The sequence below is a fragment of the Mauremys mutica genome, chromosome 2 (assembly GCF_020497125.1).
Source record: "Mauremys mutica isolate MM-2020 ecotype Southern chromosome 2, ASM2049712v1, whole genome shotgun sequence".
Lineage (NCBI taxonomy): Eukaryota > Metazoa > Chordata > Testudines > Geoemydidae > Mauremys > Mauremys mutica.
The window spans coordinates 83315203-83335378 of NC_059073.1; the positions used below are offsets into that span (position 1 = coordinate 83315203).

At 46.0% G+C, this 20176-nt stretch overlaps 1 protein-coding gene across 5 annotated transcripts in view; it reads right to left on the reverse strand.

The window, feature by feature from the left end:
- TTC39C (tetratricopeptide repeat domain 39C) overlaps positions 1-20176 on the reverse strand; it is a 75488-nt gene that overhangs the window by 26507 nt on the left and 28805 nt on the right. For all 5 annotated transcript variants that reach the window (XM_045008249.1, XM_045008252.1, XM_045008251.1 and 2 more), the window contains 2 exons: positions 15604-15958; positions 13846-14014 (listed from right to left, as the gene is read on the reverse strand). In XM_045008249.1, the coding sequence (XP_044864184.1) occupies positions 13846-14014; positions 15604-15958 (524 nt within the window). The remainder of the gene's footprint in view (positions 1-13845; positions 14015-15603; positions 15959-20176) is intronic.

Genomic DNA, 20176 nt, shown 5'->3' on the forward strand with positions numbered 1-20176 from the left:
CAGAACACAGGTAAAATAATTTAAAAACTTTTAAAAAAGTAAACCTTAGTGTAATAGGAAGAGAGCCTGAGACATATGCCTTTGTATTAAAGGCCTGGTACGAGGCAGGACCTACTCACAGAATTTGGCAAGAACAGGGCTGATACTGAAGAAATACACATTCCTAAGAAGTGCTAGTCACAGAAGTGCTCGTGCAAACACATCCCGATATCAAGTGGTACCAGAACATCCCAATATCAAGAATGGTACAGAAACATTCCCCAAGGATAACAGGAACACACTAACCTCCTCCTAAAAGATAAGGTCACGCTGACAGGGGGAGGGATAGCTCAGTGGTTTGAGCATTGGCCTACTAAACCCAGGGTTGTGAGTTCAACCCTTGACGGGGCCACTTAGGGATCTGGGGCAAAATCAGTACTTGGTCCTGCTAGTGAAGGCAAGGGGCTGGACTCAACCTTTCAGGATCCCTTCCAGTTCTATGATATAGGTATATCTCCATATTTTTTTTTAAAAAGTATATAATAGAGATGTTCTGATCAAACCAATATGTACAAGGTGATGAGTGATAACTAGCCACATCAGTGGGCAGTAAATACAGTATCTATGTCAGAGGGGCAGTACTAACTTGTGTGTATCAGGGTATAAAGATGTATCTCAGAGGGAGTATCTTTGTGTGGCCTTAGGGAGGAATGGAAAGTCACTGGGCTGGCCCACTGTTACAAGCATACATGTATTAGTGGTCTGGTAGAGTCTGCGGGATACTAGTACCCGTGCTTCATCGACAATAATCCTGGCCAGGTGCCTTTGTCCCCTTAACGGATCTTGTGGTCATTGGGCAGTTCGATCAACATCTGCCATGCCAACTGTCTGTGCAGGGCTGGGGTGGCACACAGAGGGAACACAGACACGCAGCCAAACATCTATCAACTTCTAACCACACTTGGTAGTACAGTATTTTTTGGAAAGTTTTCATCTGGGACATAACAAGCCAATCATTCTTAAAATAAAGGGTTAAAGAAGCTCTAACGCTTATGCCTAAATAAATTTGTTAGTCTCTAAAGTGCCACAAGGACTCTTCGTTGTTTCTGCTGATACAAACTAACAACGCTACCACTCTGAAACCTAATGCTTACTGTTTAACTTTGCCTGTGAGCTGTATATTTTTTTCAGTCAAAGCTATACTAAAAGACGGTTACTCACCTGTAGTAACTGTTGTTCTTCGAGATGTGTTGCTCCAATCCATTCCAGTTAGGTGTGCGCGCCGCGCGTGCACAGCATCTCGGAACTTTTTTCCCTAGCAACCCCGGCGGGCCGGCTGGGCGCCCCCTGGAGTGGCGCCGCTATTGCGCTAAATATATACCCCAGCGGGCCCGTCCGCTCCTCAGTTCCTTCTTGCCGGCTACTCCGACAGTGGGGAAGGAGGGCGGGTCTGGAATGGATTGGAGCAACACATCTCGAAGAACAACAGTTACTACAGGTGAGTAACCGTCTTTTCTTCTTCGAGTGATTGCTCCAATGCATTCCAGTTAGGTGATTCCCAAGCCTTACCTAGGCGGTGGGGTCGGAGTGAGACGTGGCGGAGTGTAATACCGCAGAGCCGAAGGCTGCATCGTCTCGAGACTGCTGCACCAACGCGTAGTGGGAGGCGAAGGTGTGCACCGAAGACCAGGTGGCCGCTCGACAGATGTCCTGGATTGGGACGTTGGCCAGGAAGGCCAGAGATGAGGCGTGTGCCCTCGTCGAGTGTGCAGTGACACGGCCTGGTGGTACACGAGCCAGCTCGTAGCAGGTCCGGATACACGCAGTGACCCAGGAGGAAATCCGCTGGGAGGATATCGCATCTCCCTTCATGCGGTCAGCCACCGCGACGAACAGCTGGGGCGAACGCCGGAAGGACTTAGTCCGCTCAATGTAGAAGGCGAGCGCCCTACGGACGTCGAGCGTATGTAGCTGCTGTTCCCGAGGCGAGGCATGCGGCTTCGGGAAGAATACCGGGAGGAAGATCTCCTGACTGAGATGGAATGCTGACACCACCTTCGGGAGAAAGGCCGGATGAGGGCGCAGCTGCACCTTGTCCGTATGGAAGACCGTGTACGGCGGATTCGCCGTTAGGGCGCGAAGCTCTGAAACTCGCCTCGCTGAAGTAATGGCCACGAGGAAAGCCGTTTTCCACGAGAGGTAGAGCAGGGAGCATGTGGCCAAGGGCTCGAACGGAGGACCCATCAGCTTGGTCAACACGAGGTTCAAGTCCCAGGTCGGGGCAGGGCGCCGCACCGGCGGGTACAAGCGGTCCAAGCCCTTGAGGAAACGGGAAACCATCTGGTTCGAGAAGATGGACCGACCTTCCACGGAGGGACGAAAGGCGGATACCGCTGCCAGATGGACTCTCAAGGAGGAGACCGCCAGACCTTGCTCCTTAAGGTTCCAGAGGTAGTCCAGAATGGTAGGGACCGGTACCAGGAAGGGATTAAGACCTTGGTGATCACACCAGAGAGCAAACCTCTTCCACTTCGCCAGGTAAATGGAGCGAGTGGAAGGCTTTCTGCTCTCGAGCAGGACCTGTTGAACCACTGCAGAGCAGTCCCTCTCCGTGTGGGTCAGCCACTCAGGTACCAAGCTGTAAGATGGAGGGACTGCAGGTTCGGATGGTGGAGTCTGCCGAAATCCTGGGTGATGAGGTCCGGCCACAACGGAAGAGGGATGGGCTCCCGAACGGAGAGCTCGAGCAGCAGGGTGTACCAGTGCTGCCTCGGCCAGGCCGGCGCGATCAGAATGACGTGGGCCCGGTCTCTCCGAAGCTTCAGGAGCACTCGGTGCACGAGCGGAAAGGGAGGGAAGGCGTAGAGGAGGCGATCCCTCCAGTGATAAAGGAAGGCGTCCGACAGGGAGCCTGGCGAGCGACCCTGGAACGAGCAAAACCGGTGGCACTTCCTGTTGTCTTTGGAGGCGAAGAGGTCTACTTGGGGAAACCCCCACCTCCGGAAGATTGTGTGGACGACATCTGGACGGAGAGACCACTCGTGGGAGAGGAACGACCTGCTGAGATGATCGGCCAGCGCGTTCTGCACTCCCGGAAGAAAGGATGCTTCCAGGTGAATTGAGTGGGTCACGCAGAAGTCCCACAGGAGCATCGCTTCCTTGCAGAGGGGGAGGAGCAGGCTCCGCCTTGCTTGTTCACATAGAACATCGCGGTGGTGTTGTCCGTGAATACTGTCACACAACGACCTTGGAGGCGGGCGCAGAAGGTGCGACAGGCCAGGCGGATGGCGCATAGCTCGCGAACGTTGATGTGCAGGGCGAGCTCCTGGACCGACCACAGGCCCTGCGTGTGGAGATTGCCCAGGTGGGCCCCCCAACCGAGCACTGAGGCGTCCGTGGTCAAAGTAGCGGACGGCCGAGGAGGGTGAAATGGGACTCCCGCACACACAACGTCCGGGTCGAGCCACCAGCGGAGGGACTCGAGGGTCGTCCTGGTGACCGTGACCACCATGTCGATGGGGTCTCGATGAGGGCGGTACACCGACGCGAGCCAAGACTGGAACGGGCGGAGGTGGAGCCGCGCGTATGCTGTGACATACGTGCACGAAGCCATGTGGCCCAGGAGGCGGAGGCAGGAGCGCACCGTCGTGGTTGGGAAGGCGACGAGGTCCCGGATGATGGAGACCATCGTCTGGTGCCGAGCGCGAGGGAGGCAGGCTCTGGCCGTCGTGGAGTCGAGGACCGCTCCGATGAACTCCACCCGCTGCGTCGGAATCAAAGTGGACTTCTCTGTGTTGATGAGAAGACCGAGCCGCTGAAAGAGAGACAGGATCTCTGCCATGTTGCCCATCACAAGTTGCCGGGACTGACCTCGAACCAGCCAGTCGTCGAGATACGGATAAACGTGCATCTGACGACGTCGGAGGGCTGCGGCGACCACCGCCATGCATTTGGTAAACACCCTCGGGGCTGTGGACAGTCCGAACGGCAACACCGTGAACTGGTAGTGGGTGTCGTTGAGCACAAACCGAAGGTAACGACGATGCGGAGGATAGATCGCGACATGGAAGTAGGCGTCCTTCATGTCGAGGGCGGCAAACCAGTCTCCCGGATCCAGAGAGGGAATGATGGTCCCCAGAGTGACCATGCGAAACTTGGGCTTGAGCAGGTACTTGTTTAGCTCGCGAAGGTCCAGAATAGGACGTAGCCCGCCTTTCGCCTTGGGGATGAGAAAATAACGGGAGTAGAATCCCCTGCCCCTTCTGTCCTGAGGCACAGCCTCTATGGCACCCACGCTCAACAGAGTCTGGACCTCCTGTAAGAGGACTTGCTCGTGAGAGGGGTCCCTGAAGAGGGACAGGGAGGGTGGGTGGGAAGGCGGGGGCAAAACAAATTGCAGGCGGTATCCCGACTGGACTGTCTGGAGCACCCAGTTGTCCGACGTTAACCGGGACCACGCCGAAAAGAAATGGGAAAGGCGATTGTGAAACAGAGGGGAAGGATCCGGTTGGGAGAGTGATGGGCCGTCCTCGAGCGTCCCATCAAAAGGCCTGCTTGGCGCCCTGAGGGGCCTTTGAAGAGGCCTGGCCCTGGTTGCGGCGGTTGCCGGACGGTCGACGGCGATTTTGGGCCGGACGTCAGCTGTTGTAGGGCCGATACCGGGACTGGTAGGCCGGTCGGGAGGGCTGTGGTCTGAAGGGCCTACGCTGCGTCGCCGGCGTATGCATGCCTAACGTGCGTATCGCGATACGGCCGTCCTTTAAAGTTTGGATCCTAGAATCCGTCTTCTCAGAGAACAGCCCTTTAGTGTCAAAGGGGAGGTCCTGCAACGTATATTGGACCTCCGGCGGCAGGGTGGAAGACTGCAGCCAGGCGATACGCCGCATCGTGACCCCGGAAGCCAAGGTCCTTGCCCCCGAGTCTGCAGCGTCGAGTGCGGCCGAAATAGAGGATCTGGACGATCTTCGTCCCTCCTCCAACATGGCCGCGAACTCCTGTCGGGAGGCTGACGGCAGGAGCTCGGTGAACTTCGCCAGGGACGTCAGGATGTCAAAGACGTACCTGGCGAGGAGGACCATCTGGTTGGCAATCCTCATTTGCAGGCCTCCTGCAGAATAGACCTTCCGGCCCAGCAGGTCCATACGCTTCGCGTCCTTCGACTTGGGCGCGGAAGCCGGTTGACCGTGCCGCTCCCTGTCATTAACCGACTGGACTACCAGGGAGTCCGGGGTCGGATGCATGTACAAGTATTCATAGCCCGTGGGAGGGACAGAGTACTTTCGCTCAACCCCACGGGCTGTAGGGGACACGGATGCTGGTGTCTGCCAGATAGTGGTGGCGTTCTTTTGCACCGTCCGTACAAACGGAAGTGCAACCCTCACCAGCGTGTCGGCCTCGACCACATTGGTGATAGGGTCCTCGTCCTCGTGCACCTCCTCTATGGGCAAGGCCATTGCCGTCGCCACACGACGAAGGAGGTCCTGGTGAGCTCTTACGTCAATTGGCGGAGGCTCCTTAGTTGTTGCACCGGCCACCGCCTCATCAGGCGAGGACGAGGAGGACAACCCTTGGACGACCGGTTCGTCAGAGGGGTTCACCACCTGCCCACCTGAGGGTGTGGGCTGTGTCTGGTCCTGGGATTCCGACGCCACAGCATCCGCCGCCTGTGGCGAAGGGGCCGGTCTGGAAATCGTCGCCTCTGGGGCTCTGCGCTCCTCCGTGGGGGGCCTAGGTGGAAAAGGCACCCCCTGGGCCTCGTACTGGGCCCATGGCACCCAAAAGCCCCACGGTTGTGCCCCTTGAGGATTGTCTCGTGGGGTGGGCGGCAGGAGTCCGTAGCCATGCGTGCCCGAAGCGACCGACTTGGGTCGAGAAGGCCAGGGCGGTGCCGAAGCACTCGCAGAGTGCGCTGCTGAATGGGGCAGTCCGTCCCCGGGAGGCAGAGAAGCGCGAGGTTGCTCCGGCCGGTACCGGGTAGGGGACCTGGAGTAGCGTCCGCCACGGTGCCGGGAGCCCGACCGGTGCCGGGAGCCCGACCGGTGCCACGAATGTGCGCGCGAATCACGGTGCCGGGAGCGGTGCCGGGACGGCGATCTCTGATGGCGCCGACGCGATGGCGACCTGGATCTCGTGCGGCGTCGGGAGTACGACCGGTACCGCGATGACGAGCGGTACCGGGACTGCGACCGGCGTTTTGATGGCGACCGGTACCGCGAAGGTGAGCGGTGCCGAGATCGCGAGCGCCTGGATGGAGACCTGCCGCGGGACCGGGAACGAGACCGGGACCGGGAGCGACGTCCATGCTGCCTGTCCAGGGACGGTGGCCGGGTCATCCTGGCCGGCTTCCCCGCCGACACGACAGCCCGCACCGGCGGTGCCTCTATCAGCTGGATCAGGTCTCTTGCAGAGGCGAATGTCTCCGGCGTTGATGGTAGCCGGGGCTCAACCGCGGACGGTACCGGGGAGCGTGGCGGTGCCGGACTCGACGGGCCTTGCGGCGCCGGAGTCAAGGGTCCAGTGCACGGTCCGTGCACTGGCACCGCAGGTGCCGCCGACTGCGCAACCTTTCTTGCAGAGTCCTCAGAGCGGGCCTGCGCTACTGCTTTCGACTGCCTGTGCTTCTTCTTCGGCGAAAGCGAGCGGTGCCGCGACTGCTTAGCCGCCTTCTGTATTGGCGGCGCCGCGGAGGTGGAGCGGCTCGGTGCCGCCGGTGCGCTCTGCACCGAGGCAGTTCGCGGTGCCGGCGCAGACGGTGCCGGTGGTCGAAGCGACGCTTCCATTAAGATCTGCTTTAGACGGATGTCCCGCTCCTTTCGGGTCCGCGGTTTAAAAGTCAGGCAGATTGAACACTTGTCCGTTCTATGCCCTTCTCCCAGGCAACGGAGACAGGCGTCGTGCGGGTCTCCGATGGGCATAGGCTTCTGGCACGCCGCGCAGGGCTTAAAGCCCGGTGCCTTGGGCATGAGCCCGCACCGGGTGAGGTAAAAAGGGGAAACCCCCCTTTTTCACCTTATCTATACTAACCAACTATCTAAACTGTAAAACTAACTACAAAAACTAACTATATACAAGAGATACAAACGCTAGGGATCGTGGAGAACGAAGAGCACTCCACAGTTCCAACTGGCCGTCACGGGCGGTAAGAAGGAACTGAGGAGCGGACGGGCCGGCTGGGGTATATATTTAGCGCAATAGCGGCGCCACTCCAGGGGGCGCCCAGCCGGCCCGCCGGGGTTGCTAGGGAAAAAAGTTCCGAGATGCTGTGCACGCACGGCGTGCACACCTAACTGGAATGCATTGGAGCAATCACTCGAAGAAGAACACCATCTTAACTTTCAAGTAATTTTTTTTCTTTTTAATTCCACAGTGTCCTAGGGATGGATGGCTTTTAAAATTAGTTGCAAATATGAATATTTTAGTGCAAGAAGCTTATGCTCCTCACAAGTAGAGGGTGTTATCTTGATGGCTAAAAGCTAAATGAAATACAAGAGTTGTAAATACTCTCACTTACGATCTGACAGAAACATACAGTTAAGGCTTTGTTTGTTTACTAACAGAGTCACTAGAAATCTGGGAGCAGATTCTCAGCTGGTTTATGTGGTCACAGCTTTATTGAAATCAATGGCATTATAAAAATGCAATCAGCTGAGGCTCTGCCCACTGGCTGGTGTGGAGGGACCAAAGGGCTTACACAAATTAGGACTCTGTCAGATGTTCATTCTTACTGGTTTATCTTACTTGATGGTATTAATCTGTTGCTTTTAGATATTTCAGTGTGGACATTCACCCCTCCCTCTCTAGGGAAACAAATGGAAAAAAAAATCTGGTGAGTGAGTAAAAGAAATAGGAGAGAAACACCAACAGCAGAAAGGCTGATAAACCTCAGTTAAGGATTGAATACCACCCTTAACTCTGTCCATTTACCGGATACCATTATCCCCATCTATCACCAGTTACTGGCCTCAGACACTAGTGTAACAATTTAATAATGTTGTTAGAAATAAATGGATATTAATCATCATAGTTACCTTAATCAAGTTTTGTCTGGGAATATATTTTTATCTACTTAGCTACTGCACTCCTGTAATGAGAAAGGCTCCAAGGCACAGCCAAAAATGCTGAATTTCAGGTAGTTTGATATTAGAAATAATTACAATAACCTATATTTAAATATTCTTCAGATACACTAATGCAGTGGTGCCCAAACTTTTCTTGTCACACCTCCCCCTTACTAGTGATGAAATCTATTCACACACACACACCCCCTCCATTACTGCACAGTTGGTTCAGCAGCAGAGCTTGGGCTGAAGGCAGAGCTGGGGGAAGAACTGGGGATGGGGGAGGAGCTGGGATTACAGCTGGGCTGGGGCTAGAGAGGGAATGAGGGCAGAGCTGGGCTGGTGCAGGGGGTGGAGCAGAGCTGCAGCTGGGGGCAGAGTGGTGCTGTGGCCAGGGCGGGGCTGAGGTAGATGGCATTCCCTCCCTGCCCCCCAAACGCTCCCCCAAATGTTCCTCTATGTCCCCCTAGGAGGATTCACCCCACAGTTTGGGGACCACTGCACTAATGTATCTGAAATGTTCCCATTTTGTATTAGTGGCTTAAAGTTGTGTACAACACCCTTTCTCAATTAGTTTTATTGGACATACTACAAAGATGGAAACAGCCAGACAATTTACAAAGGTGTGCTTGCAGATTTGGCAAAACATAATCAGACAGTATCACCATCAGACACACATGAAACATACAACATTACTGAAAAAAGTGAGATATCTGATCATCCTACCAATGTAGCCTTGAACCTCCTGTCTCACTTTCATTTCAACTCTCCTGTGTCATCCTTCCCTTTCACTTGCAGCCAAAATTCATTCGTTTCAACATTTCTAGAAGACATTCAAGACTTCATCCCTCAAACGAGCGATTTTAAGAAAGTGGGAAGATCAGTTCATTATATCCACATTTATACATCCTACAATAAGGCTGTTTCACAGAAAACTACCGTCAGAGACCAAGCCCCCATACTACTCTCTATATGCTCTTCAGAGTATAGTTTCAAAACTTCATAGTACAGTAGTAAACTCTCCCTTGATATCAGGTCCACACTGGACTTTCATGGCCCTGTACTTTCTTGATTTTCCTCTGTCCTCTCAGACTTGACAGTCCTTCCTCCTCCTATCTCCCACTATTTGTCCGCTTTACATAGCTTTGTCCTTGGACCCCTTTTCTTTTTTGATACATCTTGATGAGATTACAAGTTTGGTTGATAAAGGTAATAGTATTGACATAATATACTTAAGTCTTCTGTAACACGTTTGACTTAGTACCACACATTTTGATTACTAAACTAAAACAATATACAACTAACATGACAAATATTAAATGGATTAAAAACTGGCTAACTGATAAGTCTCAAAATGTAATTATAAACAGGGAATAGTGATCAAGCGTGTATATTTTCAGTGGGGTCCTATAGGGATTGTTCTTGGCCCTACACTATTTAACATTATCATCAGTGATCTGAAGGAAAATATAAAACCACTGATAAAGTTTGCAGATGACACTAAAATTGGGGGAATGTAAATAAAGAAGAGTACAGGTCACTGATTCAGAGCAATCTGGATCTCTTGGCAAACTGGGTGCAAACAATATGTCTTTTAATGCAGCTAAATATAAATGTATACATCTAAGAAGAAAGAACATAGGCCATACTTATAGGATGGGGACTCTATCCTGGGAAGCACTGACTCTGAAAAAGATTTAGGGGTCATGGTCGATAATCAGCTGAACATGATCACACAATATGATGCTGTGGCCAAAAGAGCTAATGCAATTCTGGGATGCATAAACTGGGGAATCTTGGGTAGTAGTAGAGAGGTTATTTTACACATGTATTTGGTACTGGTGCGACTGGGCTGGAACACTGTGTCCAGTTCTGGTGCTCATAATTCAAGAAGAGTGCTGAAAAATTGTGGCTCTTCTCTGAATCCGCTACAAGAATGAATAAAGGATTAGAAAACATGCCTTACAGCAGGGGTTCTCAAACTGGTGTATGTGACCCCTTGAGGGGTCACAAGGTTATTATGTGGGGGTCACGAGGGGCAGCACCAGCCTCTCCCCAGTGAGGGGAGTGATGTGGGCTAGACTAGAGGTGTGCAAAGTGGAGGTATGCCTGGGGTTCTATGTGGGGCCAGGGGAAGGGGGGGGAAGCGCACAAAGAAACTGTGTCAATATCACTTTTCACAGCAGACGTAGTGTCCCATTACCACCATTACTTCTGCACTTCTGCTGGTGCTGCCTTTATAGAGCTGGGTGGCTCTGAAAGCAGCACCGCCAGCAGCACAGATGTAAGGGTGGCAATGAGGGGGCTAAGTCTGCTGTGAAAAGTGATATTAACAAACATACAGATACCACTTTTCACAGCAGACTTACTAGTGCCCTACTGCCGTCCTTACTTCTGTGGTGCTGCTAGCGGCACTGCTTTCAGAGCCACCCAGCTCGGAAGGCAGCACCACCTTCAGCAGCAGCGCAGAAGTAAGGGTGGCAATGTGGCGCTAAATCTGTTATGAAAAGTGACATTGACAATGTTTCTTCAGTATTAAACAGTAACTACTTTTTAAAAAAATTCTGCTTTTAATAATTCAATAAAAATGTGTTTGTCTTACTTTAAAAACAGTGAAAAAAGGTAAATTCATTTTATATAGGGTTATAAACGTAGCAATTTAAAATAGTGTTAAATATAAAACATGTGTTTTTAATTTATAAGGGTGGCCCACTCAGAGGCTTACTGTGTGAAAGGGGTTGCCAACACAAAAAGTTTGAGAACCTCTGCCTTACAGCAATTGAACTCTTTGAGTCTACCTAGCTTAGTGAAGAGAAGGTTAAGGAGTGACTTGACTACACTCTGTAATTATCTATCTGGGCATCAAATATTTAATAATGGGATCTTCAATCTAGCAGAGAAAGATATAACACAATCCAATGGCTGGATGTTCAAGCCAGAAAAATTCAGACTGGAAATGAGGCATACATTTTTAATGGTAGGAGTAATTAACCATTAAACAGTTTATCAAGGGTTGTGGTGGATTCTCCATCACTGACGATTTTAAAATCAAGACTGGATGTTTTTCTAAAATATTTGCTCTAAGAAATATTTTGCAGACATGTTATGGCCTGTGTTATACAGGAGGTCAAACTGGATGATCATAATGGTCCCTTCTGGCCTTGGAATCTATGAATCTTATCCCTGGGGGACATCCTCCATTTGCATGGCTTCAACTACCATTGTGTATCTGTGCATGAAACTCTCAAATTTACCTCTCCACAGTGATCCTCTCTCTGTGTCCAGTCTGGCATAGCTATCTGTCTCTTATTTGGATGGGTGGTTTCAGTTTGCCCAACTGGACTGCTTGCTTTTTATATCTTCACATAAGTAACACCCACACGCAGTACAGTATGCAATTGTCCATCCCATCAATTGAAATTGCACAACATACACACTGAGCATGTACAGGCCCAAAGAATATAAAAAAACCCAGTGCTGCATGCTGCCACTCACAGGACTAATATATAAAGCCTATAAATTCTATTTTTCTATTAATCACTATTAGAACTATTGGCTTTAGCTATATACAAGCTATTTTGAATCCTTGGAACATGTAAAGTACTTTGTAATCAGCCAGCTATTTTGAATATCCATTGCTGGTAAAATAAATGACATTCTAACTGCAACGTTTCCTTTAGGACAAAAAGCAAGGCTTATGCTTAGATGTCTTCCAACATGATCTTAAAAATCAGACGACTCCTTGACAGATTTGTAGGGTTGGATTTGTCTATGTACAATGAAATTCAGTCCAGCAGTTAAAGTTTCATCAAGAGTTAAACACCGCAAGCTTTCCACAGGCCTCTACTTATGAAATACCCTTTCAGGTGCTGATGACTTAAAGCATAAGTCCAATACACTTCTGTTGCATCAGATTTCTTTCCATATTTACTGTTTCTTAAAAACATTTACATTTAAACAAGGGCTTGCTCCTTCCCAGCTCATTCTTCTTCTTCTTACTGGATTACATACTGAAGTCACAACATTGAATTTGTGATATATATAAATATATAACAAATAACTCAGTTATTCAATATTCATTTGATATCTGAGTTTGTAACAGAATATTCTATTTCCACAGCAACACAGTATCACAAGGATTCAATATCATTCAGGACACAGCTGAAAAACCTGGCTTGTGAAGGAAAGTCTTCTTATAAAAACAAGTAAGTGCAAGAATAGCAAAGAGAATACATAAAGTAAATCTGGGCATTCTTCTTTCAAGTTCACACTAGTATGAAATTTTCCTTGAAGTGCAAGTGCTTTCTCCTCACTGACTGAGATGGAGGAATACTTTTAAAGTGACTATGTAAAAATGACACCCTCTTACTCACCAGATCTGTGCACTGTCTGTATTCAGGGTCATAAAGGTTCATTTTATTGACAAAGATGTTTTTACTGATTTTTTTTCTGGTTAGTCCTACAGAGACAATACAGCTATAGATTATATTCCTTTTCCTACATCAACAGACATGTTAACAGTTCCAATTACAAGGTCAGATTCTGGGGTGAATCATTACCAACTCTACATTTTTTGAACTACTGTTATGTATTTTGCATATCTATACCTATTCCACCTGAATATCTTCAAAAACCCTTTGAAAAACATTCAGCTACATGGAATGACTATAGGATTCAATGAAAGGCAATTAAAATATTTTCCCACCCACAAATAACATCAAAATAATGCCTAAAAAGGTAGTTTGCCTGAGACAGCACAAAATCAGCTCAGATTGGAAACGCATTGGAGTATTTCCAGGTAAAACCAAACGAGATGCAAATAAATCTGATCTGTCTTATAAGGCAAGCCTAATTCTTGTTACCCATGCTTCCTCCCCAGAAACAGCAGGCTCTATTCTGAGAATCAACCACAAACCACAGCAGATATGAGTGCATTAATGTCTGAACTAGCCCTAACAGTTGTGTTGCGATGGAGCATTTCAGCCCAATGGTGGTAGTTTGCCCAAAAGCAACATTTAGGATCCCTAGGTGGCACAATGCAAGAAGCTAGCTGCTGGTGGTTTTTTTCTTTTTTATTACAGTAGCTCTGGGAATCTTCTGACACCGATGGATGAAGCAGCAGCAGATGAGAGAGGGTGTTTAAAGCTCTGTTGCCTGCCTCAAACTAGTATTGGCACACAGAAAGGACAAGATTCAGGGCCAAAATGTGGGACTGCTGCAGTAGCTGAAGAACCCCTTTTCAACACAGACAGCATTAGTGAATCATGTTTTCAGGGAATAACCCTATTCAGCTCATATCTCACTATGGGAATTAAGAATACCCTGGTTTGATGTCTAAACAGCAAAGGAAATTACCTAAACTTCAGGAAGTCACTGAAAGGGGCTACCTGTACTTGGCTAGGTCAGAGTCAGGCAAAGCACATCAGAAAGGAAAACAATGTTTTCTACTCATGTTTTCAACAGATTAAATTCAGATTTCAATATGACAAATTCAAGGCTTAAGTACCTATTAATACTTCAAGAAAATATGACTTATAGCAATAAATACATTTCCTTTTATTAAGGTGCTGCAAATACAACAAGTAGCAAAACAACAAGAGTCAGATCTTGATTTATAAGTCAGTTGGCCAGAGCTAAATTGCAATAGGGCTGATTCAGACTCTGGACATTAAGGTGCAAAAGAGGATTTTTTCCCCCCTTCATGTCTGATTTATTGAAGTCTGTATTGTTCTAATGTAATATATTCAAGCCAACAACATTTACAATACAACAAATTAAAAATAATCTGGAGAATGAAAGCATATAATACCTCTAATCGCTGTATTCTTCCCTTGAAGAACATAAACAAAGAAGAATTTGGATAAGCAGCTTCTTTTTTCAGAAGAATCTCCTTAGCCTCTTTCAGTCCTGCCTTGTTATCGCTGCCATCCAAAGCAAAAAAGGGGCGAACTACTGTGTGGTACCACAGCAAAGCTAATCTGAAAGAATACACAAAAAGAATGATGATTACAATTTGTTTACAGATGAGTTCTATTATAGAGGCACCGACAAAAGATGCAGAGCATGATTCCTCTTGCTTGCCCTGACTTAAGCCAGTGTCCTTCATTGCCTTAAATTGATTACTTCAAAATTACACCAGAGTATACGAAAATAGAATTAGGCTCACAATTTCCAAAGCATTAGATGAGTAGGGTTTTTACAATCTCTAGAACTAAGAGCAGGATAACTTTTTAAAATAATTAAGCTTGTAAAAACACCATAAAACAAATAACAATTGAAGACTGAGGGGAAGGGGGAGGGATACTGAGTCTGCTATTTCAAAATGTTGACAAATAAATGACCGAGATCAGACTTAATGTGGGGAAAGAGCAGGACATGCCTGCTTCCTGGGCCAATTGGTGCGGAAAACATTAAGAAGGGATGGTATTCTCAATTTTCCCACAATATAGATTATATCAAACTGACTAATAAATGAATCTTCAGAGCATATTAAATCTGATTATCAGATCAGAACTCTCCAAGCAGAAAGGATTTAACACTGCATTCCACACTTATTGCAGTGGTGCACTGTAGTTCCTAGGCAAACCCAGTAGTGAAGATCTGAACTTTGTGGCACTGAATAGTAAAAAGACCATCATAAAGGGCAGTAAATTGAGACTGGGTGAAAGATAAGCCACAAAAAATACCAGAATTCAGCATAAAAAGAGTCAGGAAATCTTGTTATATGAGGGATGCCCCTCAGAAGTCCAATATATTGAGTACCCTTTTTGTGTGTAAAAAGCTCAAATGTTCCCAAACTTTTCCAAATGGGAATTAGATACAACTAGAAAAAAGTCATCATATCAAAATAAGTATATATAATGAGTAGGTAGAAGTTTGTAGTTTTTATGACATGAACATTTTCCCCTGTACAAGTTGTTAAATAGCAAGCTAATTAAATATTTCAGCTTACTGAGGTTTTTAGGATATCCTTTAAATTACTGTTTTAAGCACAATAATTTCTCCCTATTCATAGGAACTATTCGATGATATAATAAAAGGCTTTGGAGAATAAAATCACCCACACAATCTGAAGGCACATACACCTCTACCCCGATATAACGCTGTCCTCGGGAGCCAAAAAAAAAAAAAAATCTTACTGCGTTACAGGTGAAACTGCGTTATATCGAACTTGCTTTGATCCGTCGGAGTGCTCAACCCCACCCTCCAGAGCACTGCTTTACCACATTATATCCGAATTCATGTGAAACTGCGTTATATCGAAATTGCTTTGATCCGTCGGAGTGCTCAACCCCACCCTCCAGAGCACTGCTTTACCACATTATATCCGAATTCATGTTACACTGAGTCATGTTATATCGGGGTAGAGGTGTATTAAAAAAAAAAAGGTCTTATAATATACGATTAATTTAATAAACAATGGCATGTTAAGCAACAATTTGAAAGCTTTTTACCTGCTGATGTTTCCTTTAAAGCAACAAGCTTTTATTTTATTTTTTGTTTCTTTGTAGTCCACTAACTTTCACTACTAAGTTATTTACCAAAGAATTTCAATATAGCTACTCACGTAGCTAAAGGGGCCTTCATGTCCTTACTTTCACTTGCATACATCAGTGATGAAAGCCCCTGTAGGCGGTCTCCAGGAAAACCCAGCAGGTTGATGATTTTGAGCAGGTTTGGGGGCACCATGGATATGCAAAGGTGAAAAAGTCCATATCCAAAGCTAACAGCACCTTTCAGTCTGTTTAGTGAATCCTCCGTTACACCTTCTGCAGCAATATGATTATCATTTGCAGCATCAGAAGTCAAGGATTCCTGAGTTATCCTCTTCTGATATACTTCCTGAAGTGTATGAATGTCCACGTAGCATTTATTGTAAATTTTCCAGGCTTTTCGAAGGATCCACCCACCTTTTATGTATGCTGATAACAGAAAGAAAATATATCTCAAGGGTTTATTCCAGATACAGAAACTTAAAGTCATAAATGGTCTTTCATAGAATGACAAATACTATATTGCACTCTCTCTTTATTTAAGCTGATTTCACTTCATGACTACAAAAAAGTTCTGTAGGATTTTGCAGCAATTGACATTCTGTTACCTGGAGATTATCTAATTAAAAGTCAAATTTAAAAGGAATACTATCACATATTTTTTTTATCTAAAACCCTGATTTGATTTGTAAAATCTAGGGAAGATCTTTAATAGAAATAATACGATGTCTTTATACAGTGCTTTTTAGCCAAAGATCTTAAAAACAATTTATAGCACAAAGTTATTACTCCCTGTAGTAGGCAGACAACAAGGATGATGCAGATGAACAGAGAAATAAACACAAAGTAAACAATGCTGGCTTCTGCAACTTTACAAACACATGGTGTGGAGTAGGATGAACACAGTGCTGGCATATGGAAAGTAGCAAAAACCCAAAAGGGAAAGTGTTTAATTTTAACTCTAGGTGCCTTTCAAAGAATAGAGAATGTGGAAAGAATAACCAAAACTTTATCTGGAGTAGATTACAGTGTTTTTTTGAATAAAGTAGATATATTTTTTCATACAAACTGTATTCAAAAATGGTTTTACACAGTTAAACAGTGACTCATAGGAGAAGAAAATGAAAAAGGTATGAAAGAAGAGGAACATGAAGTACTTTCCACAGATTTGAAATGAGAGCTAGAGCTGCCGAGAAGATATATGGGAAGTGTGTTTCAGACAGCAGAAGATGCAGGGAAGAGTCTAATACCAAAAGTGGGGAGCTTGTATGAATGGACAGAGAAGAGACAAGTCCTCAACAAGTAACAGGGAGGACAGAGGCAGGTTGCAGCATGCGCATGGACAAGGATAATAGTTTTGAACTTGAGTTGTTTGAGGAAGGATGTGAGGTTACACCACCACTCTTTGCAAGTGTGAGAAAGTAGGCAATGGCCCACTGCATGTCTGAAGAGTTGAAGTGATACGATCATGGAGGTGCAGTAGGCAAAGTGGGAGGAAATGTAGGCAAGGATGTATGTGGGTACTGTTGTTGGCACAGGAATAAGCAGATTTTTAGACACAAATTTAGTGTCCAGGTTGAAATGAATTTTACAAAGTGTAAACACAAATGGGGGCCTGAGACAAGGAAGGAATATGGAGACCAATCTACTCTCTCTGCATATTTGTATATTATTGTATTGCTCTTCACAAAAGAACTCCCTGCACTTACAAAAGGAAGTAGAGGAGAAGGAGTTGTGAAAGAGGATTCTCAACTAGACCAATCTCTTTTAGACACTGGATGTAGGAAATGGAAATGAAGCCACAACTTACTTAAGACTATACATGGAGACCTAATTGCACAATCATAGTACTAAAAATTATGTTTGGACTCTCCAGAAGAAGCCATGTGCAGAGAGAGGAATAACCCATATTGGGTACTGGGAGCAGGAAGGGGAGACTACTGTAATACTAGGGAATGTCCAAAGCTCGCCTGGATGGAGAGTAATGGAATTTTCAGTCAGTGGGCTTTACAGCTGAAGTAACAATAAATCGACATTCTGTATACAGCTCTATAAGGAACTGCAGGAGAGCAGCATATTAAAGGTGAAATTAATTTTTTTCTTTATTTTCAAGACAAACTAGAGTTCTGACTCTAATCTGTCACCATTGATATTATCAGCACCATACACAATGCAGAATACTGCATTCCCTACGTTGTTTTAGGTATTGGTGACACCATGAGCTGTAGCAAGGGAAACAGATCTGTGAGATCCTGGCCTTAACAGATAAATAAAGGAAGATCTGGTTTTTAAATAAAGTATTTGTAAACTGTAAGTCTATTATATTGAAAGTGAACTGAAGTGCTCTTTCGAAATAAATATAAAAATAATTTAACTGAGATCAGATTTCTCATCCCCCATTGCTTTGCTCAGCAGAGCACCCCAAGACTGCAACAGGCCTCCTGGAGTTAAACATTTTGATTGTGTGTGTTGCAAATGAATTTTTATTTTTTTTTATTATTTCAACAGGAAAAATTAAGCTATTTATTGCAATGAAATATTCCAACCATGACCATGATTCAGCCATATTATGAGGCTAATGTTATTTCAATTCTCTAATTAGGCCACTTTTTTGCTGCATAGAATAGTCAGCAGTTATGTGGTTTGCCACAGTCCAAGTGCTTATACAATTCTGTATAGCAATGCAGTAGGGATAGAGCAACGGGAAATAAACAAACAAACCACATTTCACTCATCCCCACAGACTGTGTTTCAGTTAGTGCCTTTGATAAGATCACTGCATCCCTGATGCGTGCACCGCAGAACTTTCATCCTTCCTGCTTACTAACGTACTATACTTTGAAAATTTTCTGACAAAAACAGCACATCTCATGATATGGTATACTGAGATATGTTAAAATCATAAATCTCAGCCTTTATTTATTCATAATGTGGATTACTTAACTCTTTGAGATAGCACTTGAGTTGAGACTTCCTGACATTAATTGCTAATAGATTACCTGTGCTATGACTGCTGTGATTAATTTCAAGAAGTTTTAAAACCCTACAGCAATGTTAAGTGCACCTAGGTAGCAGACCAATAAAGATCAGATTTGTTTTATAAATTTAGTAAGATGAAAATAGCTACAGTATGTGTGGGAGTAAAACGTTAGCCCAATGAGCTACTAAAAGGCAAACTGTTCATAACCCTGTGTGTTTTCATACAGCTGCCTGTCAAACTGTTCAGCAAAAAGTCAATGATTTCTACCCATCAATTGAGAACCAAGCAATTTACACATGAAGATTTTGTCTCAATAATTTGGTTCTCTCACTATACAAAAATTTAGACATAATGCCATAAAAACTATGTATGTATATAAAAACAAAAAGTTAATCTGGCCAAAGGCTGGATTTCTAAAATGATTAATGGGCGATAGACGCAACTGTTCAGCAAGTTCACTCTCACACTGCTACTGAGAAGAAACTGGAGGATCACAGAGGCGGTCTTTAGCCTCAGAGGAGGGTAGCTAAAGATTTCAAGTGAACTGTTCCTGACTGGATAGACCCAGAAGGGCTGTAAGGCCTATTTCTGTCCTGAGTTGTTACTGCTGCTTCTTCAGCATTCTCCACAGCAGACCAGAGGAGGAAAGGAAACTGACTGCTCTCTCGGCTTTTGGGTCAGATGCTGTAATGCAGTTATGGTATAAATTCTGAAAGAAGGGAAGATTTCAAGGGGAAAATAATGAGCAAAGAGTGAGTGAAAGCCATATACTACCCACTTGGAGTGCCAAGAAATCCTAAATGACAGCTTATTGGTATGCAGTCAGGGCCGGCTCCAGGCCCCAGCACGCCAAGCGCGTGCTTGGGGCGGCATGCCGCCGGGGGCGCTCCGCCGGTCAGCGGGAGGGCGGCAGGCAGCTCCGGTGGACCTCCCGCAGGCGTGCCTGCGGATGCTCCACCGGAGCCGCAGGACCAGCGGACCCTCTGCAGGCACGTCTGCAGGAGGTCCACCGGAGCCACGGGACCAGCAACCGCCAGAGCGCCCCCCGCGGAGTTTGCTAGAAATTGCTAGAGCCGCCCCTGTATGCAGTGTTGTTGTATCCATGTCGGTACTAGGATATTAGAGAAATACGGTGGGTGATATAATATCTTTTACTGGACCAACTTCTGTGGGTGAGAGAGAAAAGCTTTTGAGTTCACACAGAACTAAAGAAGAGATCTTGTAAACTTGAAAGCTTTTCTCTCACACCCACAGAGGTTGGTCCAATAAAATATATTACCTTTTGTCTCATCTTATTGGTACAGCAGACAATAGTCCCTTAGTTTATACATCTTATCTAGAACCAAGCAAATTGCAGAAATACTGGTTTTGAAGAATAGGGATTTCCATAACAGAAGGCCCCATGTTCTCGACCAATGATATTTACATTATTTTAATGGTAGTCTGGATATTACTTCTTGGATTTTCTTCAGCAGCCCTCCCTCAGTCTTTGTTGACATAAGTGAATACTTAGAAGAATGCTCAGTTAGCACATGACTTGGATCACCTTCTGCATAAATTAATGGGGGCAGGAATGTCTTTCTATAATGCAAGAGATCAAGCAATGCAATGAAAGCTGTAAAACTGTTTCCAGATGAGACAAGGAGAGGTTTGTATTCCCTAAATCA